This window comes from Strix aluco, chromosome 1 (assembly GCF_031877795.1).
Source record: "Strix aluco isolate bStrAlu1 chromosome 1, bStrAlu1.hap1, whole genome shotgun sequence".
In the NCBI taxonomy this organism is placed as follows: domain Eukaryota; kingdom Metazoa; phylum Chordata; class Aves; order Strigiformes; family Strigidae; genus Strix; species Strix aluco.
This window is the reverse complement of record NC_133931.1, coordinates 163040727-163053395: the sequence shown is the minus strand read 5'-3', so window position 1 is coordinate 163053395 and position 12669 is coordinate 163040727. Positions and strand designations below refer to the sequence as shown.

Below are 12669 nucleotides of genomic sequence, written 5' to 3'. Positions count from 1 at the left end.
GATACTACTCCCCAGTTGGCAATCAGTGTTTTTTAAAGCTTATGTTTGCTCTGTTATTTGTGGTTTATGCTGTGTAGTCATCCACAGGAGTTGTCAATTAGCTTGATTCCTTTTCCCTTGTTTCAGCATTAGCTCGTGTGATGCTGGAAAAGGGAATGATTTGTATCAGTGTGAAAGAGGTTTTGTTCTTCCATTTATTAGTATTTAGACTAATAATTGCATCAACATAATGTTCAGCAGTTTGAACCCTTAGGAATTTTCTCATGCAAACTACAAAGATTTAAACCCAAAGAAAACACTTGTTGACTCTACGCTTTTAACAGCTTTTAACTATCTTGACTACACAATAGTTAGATTGTGGCAAAATACATATGGATACCAGAAGGTTTAAGTGTATTTAAAACAGCATTAAGCAGCATGATTACTGCTGCCTGTAAAAGCAGGGTACTACATGCAGATTTTTGGTGCAGCCCATTTTAAAATAATTGTGTTAAAAATTCCAGCTTGAGGTGATGTCAAATTCTTTGCCTCCTAAGATCTGTGTCACTAATCAATAAACGAGCAATTTAAATTCTCTTATCCTTGACCATAACAACATAGTGGCTCACTGTAGGCTTAGAAAATGAAAAATCCCTTGAGGTGTGTTTACGTGTGCGTGGGGAGGAATGGATCTTACTTGTTTTGTCCTTGTTAAAATCCCATTCTAGCTGCAATCTGGCGTTGCAACACTGTCCCTACTCACGAAGCAGACCACTATTTCTGTCCCAGCATCGCAACTGCAAAAGCTCTGACCCAGCATGCCTGCTGGGTGAACTGCGTTGGCCAGTTCTGGAAAACGTAAGCTCTTTCAAGTAAGAAAGGAAGGAGCCTCAGATTGTTTTGAACTATACTATGCAACTGCCACCACTACTTGAATTAAGATTGACATTTGAATGAAATTAATTAAGCTTACTCTGTTTTCTTTTGCAGGGAAAAAAAAAGTATAAATCCTCTACAGTCCTGTCACTGTTACCTGGAAAAAATGAATACTCAGAATGAAGGAAACTTGGGAATATCTGAAAATTAATTCCCTGGTAGAACTTAAAGGTATCACTTTTTTACTGCCCCCCCCCCCCCCCCCCAGTGTAATTTGAAATCAAAATGCTTTAAAAATTGTCAAAAGCTTTCCACATCCAGTGAATAGTACAGCCTACGGTTTTGTGAAATTGAGTATGATGTCCCACAGTCTATGTAAAACAGACTTTTCACTTTTGTCAGAGAATAGGTCAAATGATGATTTGATGGCTTTGACTGAGCTCATGTCACAGGAAGCCTTGAAGTTACTGGTAACAAGTCAGTGCTTCTCCAGAAGAAAAACCAGAACAAGAGAGATCTCATAGTTTGCGTGGCTGGTAAGAATTTGAGGCTGTGTAAGAAGTTGTCTTTTGTGTGTAAGGTTATTTTTGAGAAATACCCTTTTCTGTCTTATTAGGGAGGGGGATGGTATTTTTTCAGCTCTTTCTTAAAAATCCATTCTCTCTGCAATCTAGAAACGGGCTAACACAGGTTGTGCCAAACTGTAATGATGTCCCCACTCATGTAGTCCATCTTGCACTGTGCAGACCATAGTTTCCAGCTTGGTATTTCAACTGCTTTATTTTTTTGCTTCATTTTTGTCCTGTTAAAGGGTGACTGAGAAGCTCTTGTTTTAGTAGCAGTAGTGTCAGCAGCTTGAAAAATTTCACTCCGAAACTGTACTGGTATGACCCCTTTTAGCCATAAAAAGTTGCTTTCTTGTATACAAATGTTTACATTTATAGTTAGAAAAGGAACATGCAACAGCCACAGAACAGTGGACAAAGGGCAGTGGAATTTACCTGTGATTTTACTGCAGAAAAAGAGAATGTGCAACAATTTTAGGAGTTAAACTACAAATCAGAATTTATAATGCTGGTAAAATCTAAAATCCAGGATGTGTGCTAAGCAAACCATTGATATGGTTTAAAATGCTGCAACCCACAAACAGCTGGTGAAACAAAATGGATGACTATTTAGCTCAAAACATGTCCTGGGCTCCACTGCACTGGAATGACAAGAAACTATGTGTAACTTGTAGGAGAGGAAAGGTGATTTGATGACCCTGTTCTGGCACTGAGCATCCGCTCAACTGTTTCTAGCCCAGTAGTCAAAGGTTTTCTAGTGTCATCAAGGAAGAAATGAGGAGTAGATAAAGCTCTTTTAGCCACAACTAAAATGCTTTACAGGGAAGGCCTAGATCTGAGGTCTAACACTCAAGAGCTAGTAATTTTGTAAAGGTAAACTGAGAAGTCCAGTTTGAGAAAGTGTTAAGTCATCAAAGCACATATTTTAGTGAAAAGGGCAGAAAATTAAAACTGCCTCAATGTGCACCTACCAAGACATTCAGATGAAAAGGTTCTGTAAGCAAAAAAAATGATTGTGAACTAACAGCTGAATGCTGGAACTGTATGACTGTTAAGCGTTAATCCAACTTGGTGATTCCTTTCTTGTGGTGTAAGAAGTTGTTTGAGCCATCTCAAACGATAAAAAAGTTTATCTAGTTACCTATGCCAATTGGTACACAAGCTTCTGAGAGCCAGAGATGTGAAAATCATTATGTGATTCTCCACCCACCAGTGTAGGCAATCCTCCCTTTTGTCCTCTAATACAAGGAAGATGGGATGAAGTAAGTGCCAAGATTTGGGGAAGGGAGAATAAAGTCTTTACTCTTGAGAATTTAGGAAAAAGTTGTAAAAACAAGTTTAATTCATCGTAAGACAGTCTTGGCTCATGTGTAAAAGCACACGTATGAATTTGAATTCAGAGCACTTGCTAAACGGAGCAGTTTATTGTAGAGTTGGTAAAAAGCACTGACAGACAAATGGAGGATACAATTTTCAAACTGTAATGTTACTTACGTATCTTAGTTGCATGAGTAAATCCTCTGACATCAGTGAGATTACTCAGAAGCACAACTTGAAACCCGAACAGACTATAAAAACATTTCTTTAGAAGGGAGATGAATAGCTACTTGTAGACTTTCCATATAATGCATGCTTCAAAGGCTCCCTCTCAGATGTCTAATTAACACAAAGTGAAGAGCACATAAAGATATCCTTAACAGGAAAAGAAAAACAACGTGACTGCAAAAGTAGTTACCCATTCTGTTGGCCAGAAGCATTTCCCCTGCAAAGCGTTCCCAGTTTTGACATCAGAAAAATGCTACATCTCAATGCCTTATTGTTAATGCTGAAGAGAATTAACTTGATACAAATTTTTAAAACCCTGTTTTAATTGAAATTTTAACATTCTACATTGTTTTACAATTTCAATGCAAAATAGTGTGCACAAAGTGCCAAAGAATGAATACTCCGTATTATAAAGTTGCAGTGAAAATCCAAACCTGAACTACCCTTGAAGTATTACAGCACACAGCTTGGGGTGACTCCCCACCCAGTGTGTTGCCACGTTACAGTACTCTGCTGTCTTAAGTTACCTTACTGTGATATTAGCACAATGTAGTAACAACGCACTTCACTGTTACACACAGTAGCAAATAGGAACAAGTGAAATTAAATTTTTGCTAGAAGAGAGTTAGTCATGAGTTACACAACTCCTTTACAACAACTGTACGGGAAGTCAGATGGACTTAATGGACAAACACAATGCAAACAAAACAGAATGGAAAAGTAGCACATCAATCCAAACTCCTCAAAAAGGAGCTAAATGACTTACCTTAAAATCTAAGAAGTCTGTTGAAGAAAGAACAATGCCCATATTCTTAGTGAGTATTCATTACAGAAGAATCCCTTCGTTAACAAGACACAGGCACTGTTTTGTTTCATGGCCTCACGAAGAGAGGATGTATTTGTGCTGTACTTTTTATCATCCAATGCTATTTCCAGAGACATACTGTTACTATGAAGTGGCTTCATTAACAAATGAGGAAGTGATATATCCTATCTCCATTAGAAACATGTGGGGAAAAAGAATGTTTGCCATATGGGGAAAAGGAGGAAAAAAAACAGTGAGGAAGTGTGTGCTTAAGCTTCCTGGATATCATAGCAAAGAAGGCAAAGCTTAAATTGGCTTTAAGTACATTATATTTATAGTTCTGAACATGTGTTCATGCATTTTACAGTTATTCAACAAAGACATTTTGAAGTTTTACTGTAATTGCAGAATTTCTCCTAGAAGCCAGAAAGGTGAATCACTTTTAAAGTTTTTGGTGCAGTATGATGAGGTTAATAACGTTATTACATCTATATTTTAATTCTTTGCTGATTCTTGACCAAATTATTGGAGTCTTTAGCAGTATGATGTACTTATTACTGTTGGGTCATATCCTGAAGTGCACTGGAGCAGCAGCTTAACAGATGGCATTGTGGAAGGCCTCTATTCATTAAACAATGCTTCAAGAGTATTTCCTCAATTCTCTTTCTGGAACTTTTACCTTCGTGGACGTCTGACACCCGGTTCCAGGAGTTAACAGTTATTACCAGAGGAGGCTGGCTTTGATCCCTGGGTCAACTGCAAAGCCAAAGTGGAAAAACGCATCTTTGCAATGAGCAAGGGCTGCTGATATTGGCTACTGTATAAGGAGTCCCACCTCTAACAGTCTCTCTTGTCATGATTCCTTTTCCTTTCCTTCCTCCTTTCCAAACCCAGTTTCTTCTCATGTCTAACTGGGAACATGTCATAGCTTTAGTCTCTTAAATAAAATTGTATCTGTTTCCCCAAGATCACCAAACATTGCCAGAAGTAAACTGCACTGAATTACAAAGGAAATAGTAACAAAAAAGGTGACTCAGTTAAGCACCCTGTAACTTTTTTTTTTTGTGAGCTTTACAGCACCTGATAAGGTAAAATTAAAAAAAAAAAAGGAAAGAAAACTTTATATTTCACTTTTCACAATGACGTTAATTGATTTATAAATTCTATAGACTCAAGTCATCTGTTTTGCTGGTACACATTACAGATAATAATACTGATAGCTGCCATTTAAGGCACAGTTTTGATTCTGGGATGAAGATTTAACCATTCTTGATTTCAAGCTGGCATTATGTTCTCAGTTCTCTGAGCAGCCTTTTTGGATATAATACTAAACCGGTAAGGTCAACTGGGGGAAGACACAAGTGACAAACTTTAGATTATGGTCATAAAAGTGCAAGACACTCAGCTAGCACTTTTCAACATGTTAACCCCCCTTCCAGTTTGAAGTTGTTCCTGAAGGTGGTATTAACCCAAGACATTTTACACTGAAACAGATAAAGAAGTATATAGGCCTATTCTACCTTGGCAAAAGACAAGTTACTAAGATCAGTCTAATGTGATTCCCTGTGCTTTTCTACCTAACCATGCTTCAGGACTACAAAAGTATGTTTTCCATGAAGTATGTAAGACGCTTAAAACCAAAACATATGTTTTGAAAACTGAACTAATGCTTTTATTTATTTCTAACTAAGTTTTCACCCTCTACCTACTGCTTAAAAGCCAAGATCAACAAACAAATAATGGTATGTTCAACAAAAATTTACGTGTCTGCTGCAGGCTTAACATGGCATGTTAAGAGTATGCCTGCAGCTGGAACTATTTCTTGTTCAGTCAAGCTTACAATATTTACTACTGGATGTAAGAATGGGTCTTCCACCTATAAACAAGCTCTACAAAAACCTCACCGTTTTCCTCTTCAGTATAAAAATATAGCACACACGCACACAAAACCAGACTTCTCTAGGCAAAGATGTCTGCCACGGGTTAAAATAAAAAATAACTTAAAAAAATTTGAAAAATCTCATACAGATAAAAAAAGATGCTATGCACATACTAACATCAATGATAACATACTGTCATTCATTCTATGCTATTCTAACAGGTAGATCCAGAAAGTACATTTGTATTTGTTTCATCTTGATGCTTTATGTGCTCCTTAGACTTAAATTGCTGCTGAACAGACTTGTTACTATAATCCAGAAATGTCTAATTTTGTTTCAATTATGATTTTTTTTAAAATACAAAAGCAAATGATTACAGAATTATGTTTATGACTCGAGCTGGTTCAACAAATTAAACTTTCCAAAGACAATACATTTGTTTCCTGAGATAGCTAAAAGTCACGTTTCAACTTCATGTTACACTACAATTAACAAAAAATACTATGCACAAAACCAGAGATTAACTACAGCATACAAGCACATTTACAGAAGTTACCTAATTTCACTAGTACTATTTGTGTTAATGTGTACACCTTAACAAAGTCCTAAAATAATCTTTATACATTACAAAACAAGGCTTTACAAAACTTTATTTGCAAGTTACTTCATTCTAAAAATGTCAAAACATAAAAAAATACCATTTCCTAAAGGAGTTTACAATAAGAGGCTAACAATCTGGCATGGAAGAGGTAATATATGGAAATCTGTTTTAACAGTCACAAATCAGTCGCTGGTGATTAAAGAACACTTTGTTCTTCAAAGCTGGTAGGCACTTCCACGTAGCCAGAAAGGTAAGTTTTCCTACCACTCCTTTTCCCTCCCATACATAAAAATATCCAATGCAATAAAAAAAAGGTAGGATAAAAGGGTGGACATGTGATCAAATAAAAGCATTATCTAAGGTCTTGATTATTGTTCATCTTGTGTAAGTGTAAAGATTTTGTCCCAAAGTTTTCCTGACAAGATGGAGTTATTTGGCCTTTAAAAGTGTTAGCTGAAATACCTCCCTTTTTTACCAGTATATGTTGTTTGCTCACTGCTGTATTGTTGGTTTATGTCTGTAACAGAAACTGGCTCTAGGCCAGCCCATGGGTCCTCAAGCATTGAAGGTCTGTAATAGTTTTCCACATCATTAGACACTCTTTTCTCTCTGCCATGCGCTGTACCAAATGGAGTAGATGTCCTGGGTGATCCCTTTGGAAGAAAACCATCAGGTAAAGAAACATTTAATAGACTAATTCAAACTAAGAAAAAGTTTCCTTCTAATGTAGCAGAGCTTTGAAGCTGATTATTAATGATAATTACTACTCCTCACTTTCATCTTCCTCTTAGAAGATACTAACTTTATTATACTTTCAATTATTAGTGATGATTTACCAGGATAAGAAAAACCAAACCAGTCTTCTCCAAAATACTTGTTTAACGTCACTCTGACACGTAACTACAGAAAAGCTCCTCGTGCTATTTTTCATAAGCTGCCTAAGTCAATGACACGTCTTACTCAAAAGCTGAACAACAAAACAGGGAGTTGGAGGCTAAGGAAGAGCTGGTAATGTTTACAAGAGCAGAAGTCAGATATTAAGTACTTATAGATTGAACACAGCATTGTATAACGCAAATAGCTACAAATGACCCGAAGAACTTCCTGGCAAAGATACCCTGTTTTAGCAAAACTAACATTCTGTGAAATTTGAGAACAGAAGACTTTATTTTATATACAATCTGGATGGTAATCAGTGATTAAGCAGCTATTACATAAAAGAAAAACCTTTTGCATGGAGCTTTTGATATTGGACTTTTTTTAAAAGAACAGGGTTCACGAGAACTGCTTCTGCAAACATGCTAAAAGTCTGCAACTTAAAGACGTATGACAAAGGAAATTGTTACAACCATTTTGTCCTGATAGCATCATCCGTCGTTCTTTTCCTCAGATTCACTTCCCTAAAAAGTGAGGTTTTGTCTGGAACTGCATTTGTTTCAATTCATTTGTTTTAACTGAAGTTAAACGACCTATCCTACAGATACCCAAGTTAGTCTCCAAACACACCTGTTGCATTCTATACCATTAGAAGAACAGGATTCCTTGAGGCTGATTATCAGCCTCTGACTTTGTAAAGGAGGGTAAAAGCAGTGATTTAAGGGCTGCTTTCCCCACCCCCCTGACTTTCTGGACCAGCAGTGATGGTATCTGAATTTGACTAATAAGCCCTGCAGAATCTATGTGCATAGATCGTACGAAACAATTTCTGGGTAAAACTGAGAAATGGTGCCATATAGTGAAGGCCCATATGCTTAGCCAGAAGAACAGATTCCACTGAAACTGCTTGACTGTATTTCTGAAAATCTACTGTGGTAGGAGCCTGCTTGTGTGGTCCCAGTAAGTACTTTTCTAGAACTCCTAAAAAGCTCAATGATAATGGATACACAACCAAACCTGGGAGCATCCATGTCTTATTTACGAGGCACTTGTTTCTAATGATTCATTGTAGCACAATTAGGTTATGTAGCTAAGATGATGATCTCAAAACAGAAAAATTACTAAAAGGTAGAGAATTACTTTATTGTATCAAACCCATGACGGTAAGGGCAGAGAATCACCTCAGAATACATCTAAAAAACTTTCTAAGGGCCATGGAGTTTCCCATAGCAAGTCAACATGCACTAGCAAATGTGACATTTATGTTAAGCACCCACACTTAGCAGTAAAGCAGTAGTACTCAATGCATTCTATTTTCAAAATAAAAAAACCCCCAACTGTTTAAAATGTTTAATGGAGACCCTGTAACTTTGACATTGTAAACCAGTTTGAGTGTGTTTATTTAATGCTATGTCTAATCTGCAGAACTCCAAAGAAAACTGAACTGATGTAACTAGCTGCAGTACCCAGTGACAGAACAAAATAATTCAATGGTAAGGCTCTTTTGGATGGATTTATTTTATAATATTAAATTTCACTACAATATAATGCAGGCCATGAGTAACACTGACTGTTTAGCATGTTTGAGATCTAGGAAATGTATTATTATGTAATACAAGATTCACAGCCTTCAATAAGTGTTAAATTTAAGCAGGCTAGTATTTTTTAAAAATTTAGCATACTAGTCATATGTTTTTTCCCCTCTACTTTTTTTTTAGAAAAAAAAAATATCAAAATGTGATTATTATAGGCCCGTGGAAAAGAAAAATAGCCCTACCTGCGCAAGCGAAACCATTCTGGGCAGGAGAAACTGGTGTCAAAGATATCCTAAAAAACCTTTTTATTTTACTGTCACTGGTGCCAACAGCCTTTTCTCACTGAACTTTCCTTAAAGAAACTGTCAATCTATTCTCAAGACTTTTTTTCCAGACAACAAATCTCTCTCTACTGTAGAAAAAACCCCATCTTTCGGTGCTATTCATTAACGTGTTACTGAATGGGGTAATACTGCCTTGAAAATGGGGACAGTTGCTCCTTTATCAACTTTCTTCACCTAATGTTAATTTCAGCTGCTGGCAGACACACAGAAACACAAAAATGCCTGTACCATTTAAAAAGATTTTTTATTACTTTCTGTAATCATTTTCAACCCATCACCACTGCTGTTACTAGCTAGTTCTCTAACTCCTGTTGAGTGTAGAAAGGGAAACACTACCACTAAGGAAACTATTTTTCAAGAAATACAACAAATGTGTTTTCCTAAAATGTAAAGCAGATGCATTTCTGTGGAAAAAACGGAAAACACTGTAAAGTACTGGCCGCATAAAGGTTAAGTCAGCCATTTCTGAAAAATCAAGCTTACTATGTTTTTAAGTTTTCTGTTAATTTCAAAAAATGAAAGTCTGCAAGCACAAAATGAGCACAGAATACTAATGACATTAACAGAACACTAAAGTAAATATAAACCGTCTTTTGGACTTCCTGATGAGATTTTAAAGGGTCACTTGAGGCTTTCATCCTGAAAATGGGGACAGGAGCATCATAAATTTCAAAAGCACTGTAGTTCTCTTAACAGTAGCATCTACAGAAGGGAGGGGAACAATCCACATAGCTCAGAAAAAACCTGATGCTTAGAAAATGCAAAAAAACCCCTCTACCTGAATCTATTCATGGCCTCATGGACTGAAATTCTTGTTGCTCACGCGGAAGAAAATGGAGACTCACAGTTTATGAGACTTCCTCCCTCCGTGATTGCCTCTATTGCCCTCCCAGGCAAAACAACCCATGTGTATACACATAAAAGCATACACATACACATTACTTTAGTCCTAGGCAAAGCTACAGACATATGATGTCTTTTTAGACTTAGAATGCATCACCATCAGGTCAGTGCTCCTAAACTACTCACAAAGTCTACAGAAAGGAAGGGGAGAAGGGAAAATGTTATGACAATCTGTGACTGGATTCAAACTTGTACCTCCTTTATGTCAGGTTTCTACCTTAACACCAAGAATGGAGCCTCCTGCCCACAGGTCCTGACATGAAACAGTTCTGACTACAACTCGAGGCAAAAGGATTCCTGCAGATTCTTCTGCTCAGTTAAGGAAGGCTCTTAAAAAACACTTTATTGAATACCCAGAGAGTGATCTTCTGAAGGGAAATCTGATAGCAATGACATAAACCGTCCCTCCAGAATCTGCAGCAGAAACCCCACATCCTTTGGCTTTTTAACAGGTACAGAAGTTAAGGAATCTATAGGCATCCACACTGGGAAAGCCTTTGCTGCCATGTTGAAGAAAATGTATAGGGCTCATAATGATCCCCTTCCACCAACTATGAGATTCCTGTAAGATCGTTATCTGCACCACAAAAAAGTAACCAAAGACTATTTCTGAATGGGGACGTGGCTACGCAGTGCAGGCACACTAAGATTTTACTAATCTCTCTTAAGATTTGCCTTCATTATTATACTTTAATCCTTAAAGTGTCTGTAAGAGCATCTGAAAATTTTATCACTGTACTGCATGTGTCATTTGTTACACTTTTAAGGTTTCTCTAATATTGCATAAAGCCAGCTACACACGTGAAGTTGGCATCAGGAACTGCCATCCCTATCTGCATTGCCAGTCACGTGCCCCAACTAAACCATCTGAAAAAAGCGTTAACTCACAGAACGTGTTGGTGATAGCTCCCAGGAAAACTACTTTATATAAACAGAAGCTTTCAGTGCACTGCAAAGACTTTAAAATGATACTCTATTATCCCCACAGATGCTCTAATTTCTGCTTAAAGGAGCCTCAGCTTAATTCTCTTTAATAGAGCGCTCCTTTTGTCCACTCACGTCCCAGAAAGCTCTGTGTGTGGCTAGGGCAGCTTCTGTGATGTAAGACTACACAGGCAAAGTAAATGCACACAGAACTCACCACTGTATTAAAGAAAACCGATCAAAGGGATGTACCTACAAAGGAAAGAGGCGTTTGCTGCAGTTCTGGGTGGTTCTTAATTCTCTCTCTACCTTCACATGCCAGCATAGGAAAAGAAAGGAAACTACGCTCGTGTGAGCCCTTGTGTCTTCACAAAAGGCCTCAGCCCGGCCTGGGGCCCTCTGCCCTCTCCTGATCAAACAGCTGCCTGAGCTGGGGTCTCTCCATCCTCTCTCTACCGGGGAGAAGACAGATGTTGCCCAGTGCAGTGCAAGTGTCGCTCTCTCCTGAAAATCGCGGTGGAGGAGGTGGACGCTGCGCCTTGTCCCAAGCCCTGGGCGTGCCCTCCCCTGCGGGCCGAGGGCCGCGCTTAGCAGCGGCTCTCCCCTCCCTCCCTCCCGCCCCGCTGTGCGGAGGCGCAGGCCTGTCTCCCTCACCGCCCTGCCCCATACCTGGTAGTGCCTCTGGAAGCCCCCGGGCGAGCGCTTGTGCTGCTGCGGGTGCAGGGGAGCTCCAGCCGGGGATACGCCGCCGTAGGGAGCCGGGTACCGGGGGCTGACGCTCTGCGGCCTGCGCGGGGTCTGCCCCCCCGGCGACGGGCTCCCGAACCGCCCGCCGCCGCCATGGAAACCGTGGCCTCGGGGCGAGTGGCCGCCGCCGTAAGGCCCAGGCCGGTGGCCGTAGGGCGGCGTGTGGTGGGGGCTCCCGTAGCCCCGCGGGGAGGGGGGTACGGGGCCTCCGCCGGAGGCAGGGCTCCGGAAGCCACCGCCCGCGTACGGAGGCGTCGGGGGGCGGAAGCTCTGCCGGTACATGGCCCGGGCCGGCGGGGCGGCGGCCGAGAGGAATAAAACCTGCGCAACGGCGGCCCCCGGCAGGCGCCGCGGCGGAGCGCCGTCACTTCCGGCGTCGCGCCTTCCCCCTTCCCGCCAGCCTCCCGCAAGGGTCCGCGCTCACAACGTTCCGGGCCGGGCACGGCGAGGCCCGGCGGGGGACACCCGCCTGGCACCGGCACCGGCCGCAGCGCCCGCCCCGGTTGGCGGCGCAAGGGCACCGGCCCGGGGCGCTCTCGGCCCGGCCCGGCCTCGCGGCGGACGCGTTTCCCGCCGGCGCCCGCAGCGCAGGACCCCGCGGCGGCCGGCCGGGCCGCTTGGAGCGGGAGCGGGTCCCGGCAGCGTTGGGCGGCGGTTTGTCACCCTGACCCTGAGGAGTTTGGGGCGTTTTCAAGCGGAAGAGGAATAATCTGAAGCGAGAGTTTTAGCAGCTGTGGAGCGGCTGTGCCTGTTGGCTCGAATTAAAGGCACAGTAATAAACCCCGGTATTTGCGAACATTCGCTAATGAATGTCCGCGGTACTACACTTGATAAAAATCAACAAAATCCACTGATGTAAAGCAAAGCAAGTATTTGCCTCCTTTCCCGGCACTTCAGATGTACTTATTTGTATTCCTTTCTTGTACAGTCTTTTTATACACGAGCCTGCCAATACGTTATAGTAGCCCCAATTGAAAACATACAGTGGCATAAAGAGTACTTTAACGGAAAGTTTTGCTTCTGTTTTTTTGTTGTCGTTTTTTTTAAAATCAGTTTGAACTGTTGGCAGTTCTTCAGTAGCGTGGAAT

At 40.6% G+C, this 12669-nt stretch overlaps 1 protein-coding gene across 1 annotated transcript; it reads right to left on the bottom strand.

Annotated features, from left to right (window-relative positions):
• Positions 1-4082: 4082 nt before the first annotated feature.
• On the bottom strand, positions 4083-11967 carry MPLKIP (M-phase specific PLK1 interacting protein). The gene is made up of 2 exons (XM_074843268.1): positions 11504-11967; positions 4083-6905 (listed from the first exon to the last, which is right to left on the bottom strand). The coding sequence occupies exons 1-2, from the start codon at positions 11861-11863 to the stop codon at positions 6702-6704; spliced, it is 564 nt and encodes a 187-aa protein (XP_074699369.1). The 5' UTR covers positions 11864-11967; the 3' UTR covers positions 4083-6701.
• Positions 11968-12669: the final 702 nt, after the last annotated feature.

Excerpts from the sequence above, each read along its gene's own strand:
- MPLKIP (XM_074843268.1), bottom strand. The coding sequence starts at position 11,863 with ATGTACCGGCAGAGCTTCCGCCCCCCGACGCCTCCGTACGCGGGCGGT. Across the intron at positions 6,906-11,503 it reads GCTTCCAGAGGCACTACCAG|GGATCACCCAGGACATCTAC; the intron begins GTATGGGGCAGG and ends TTTCTTCCAAAG.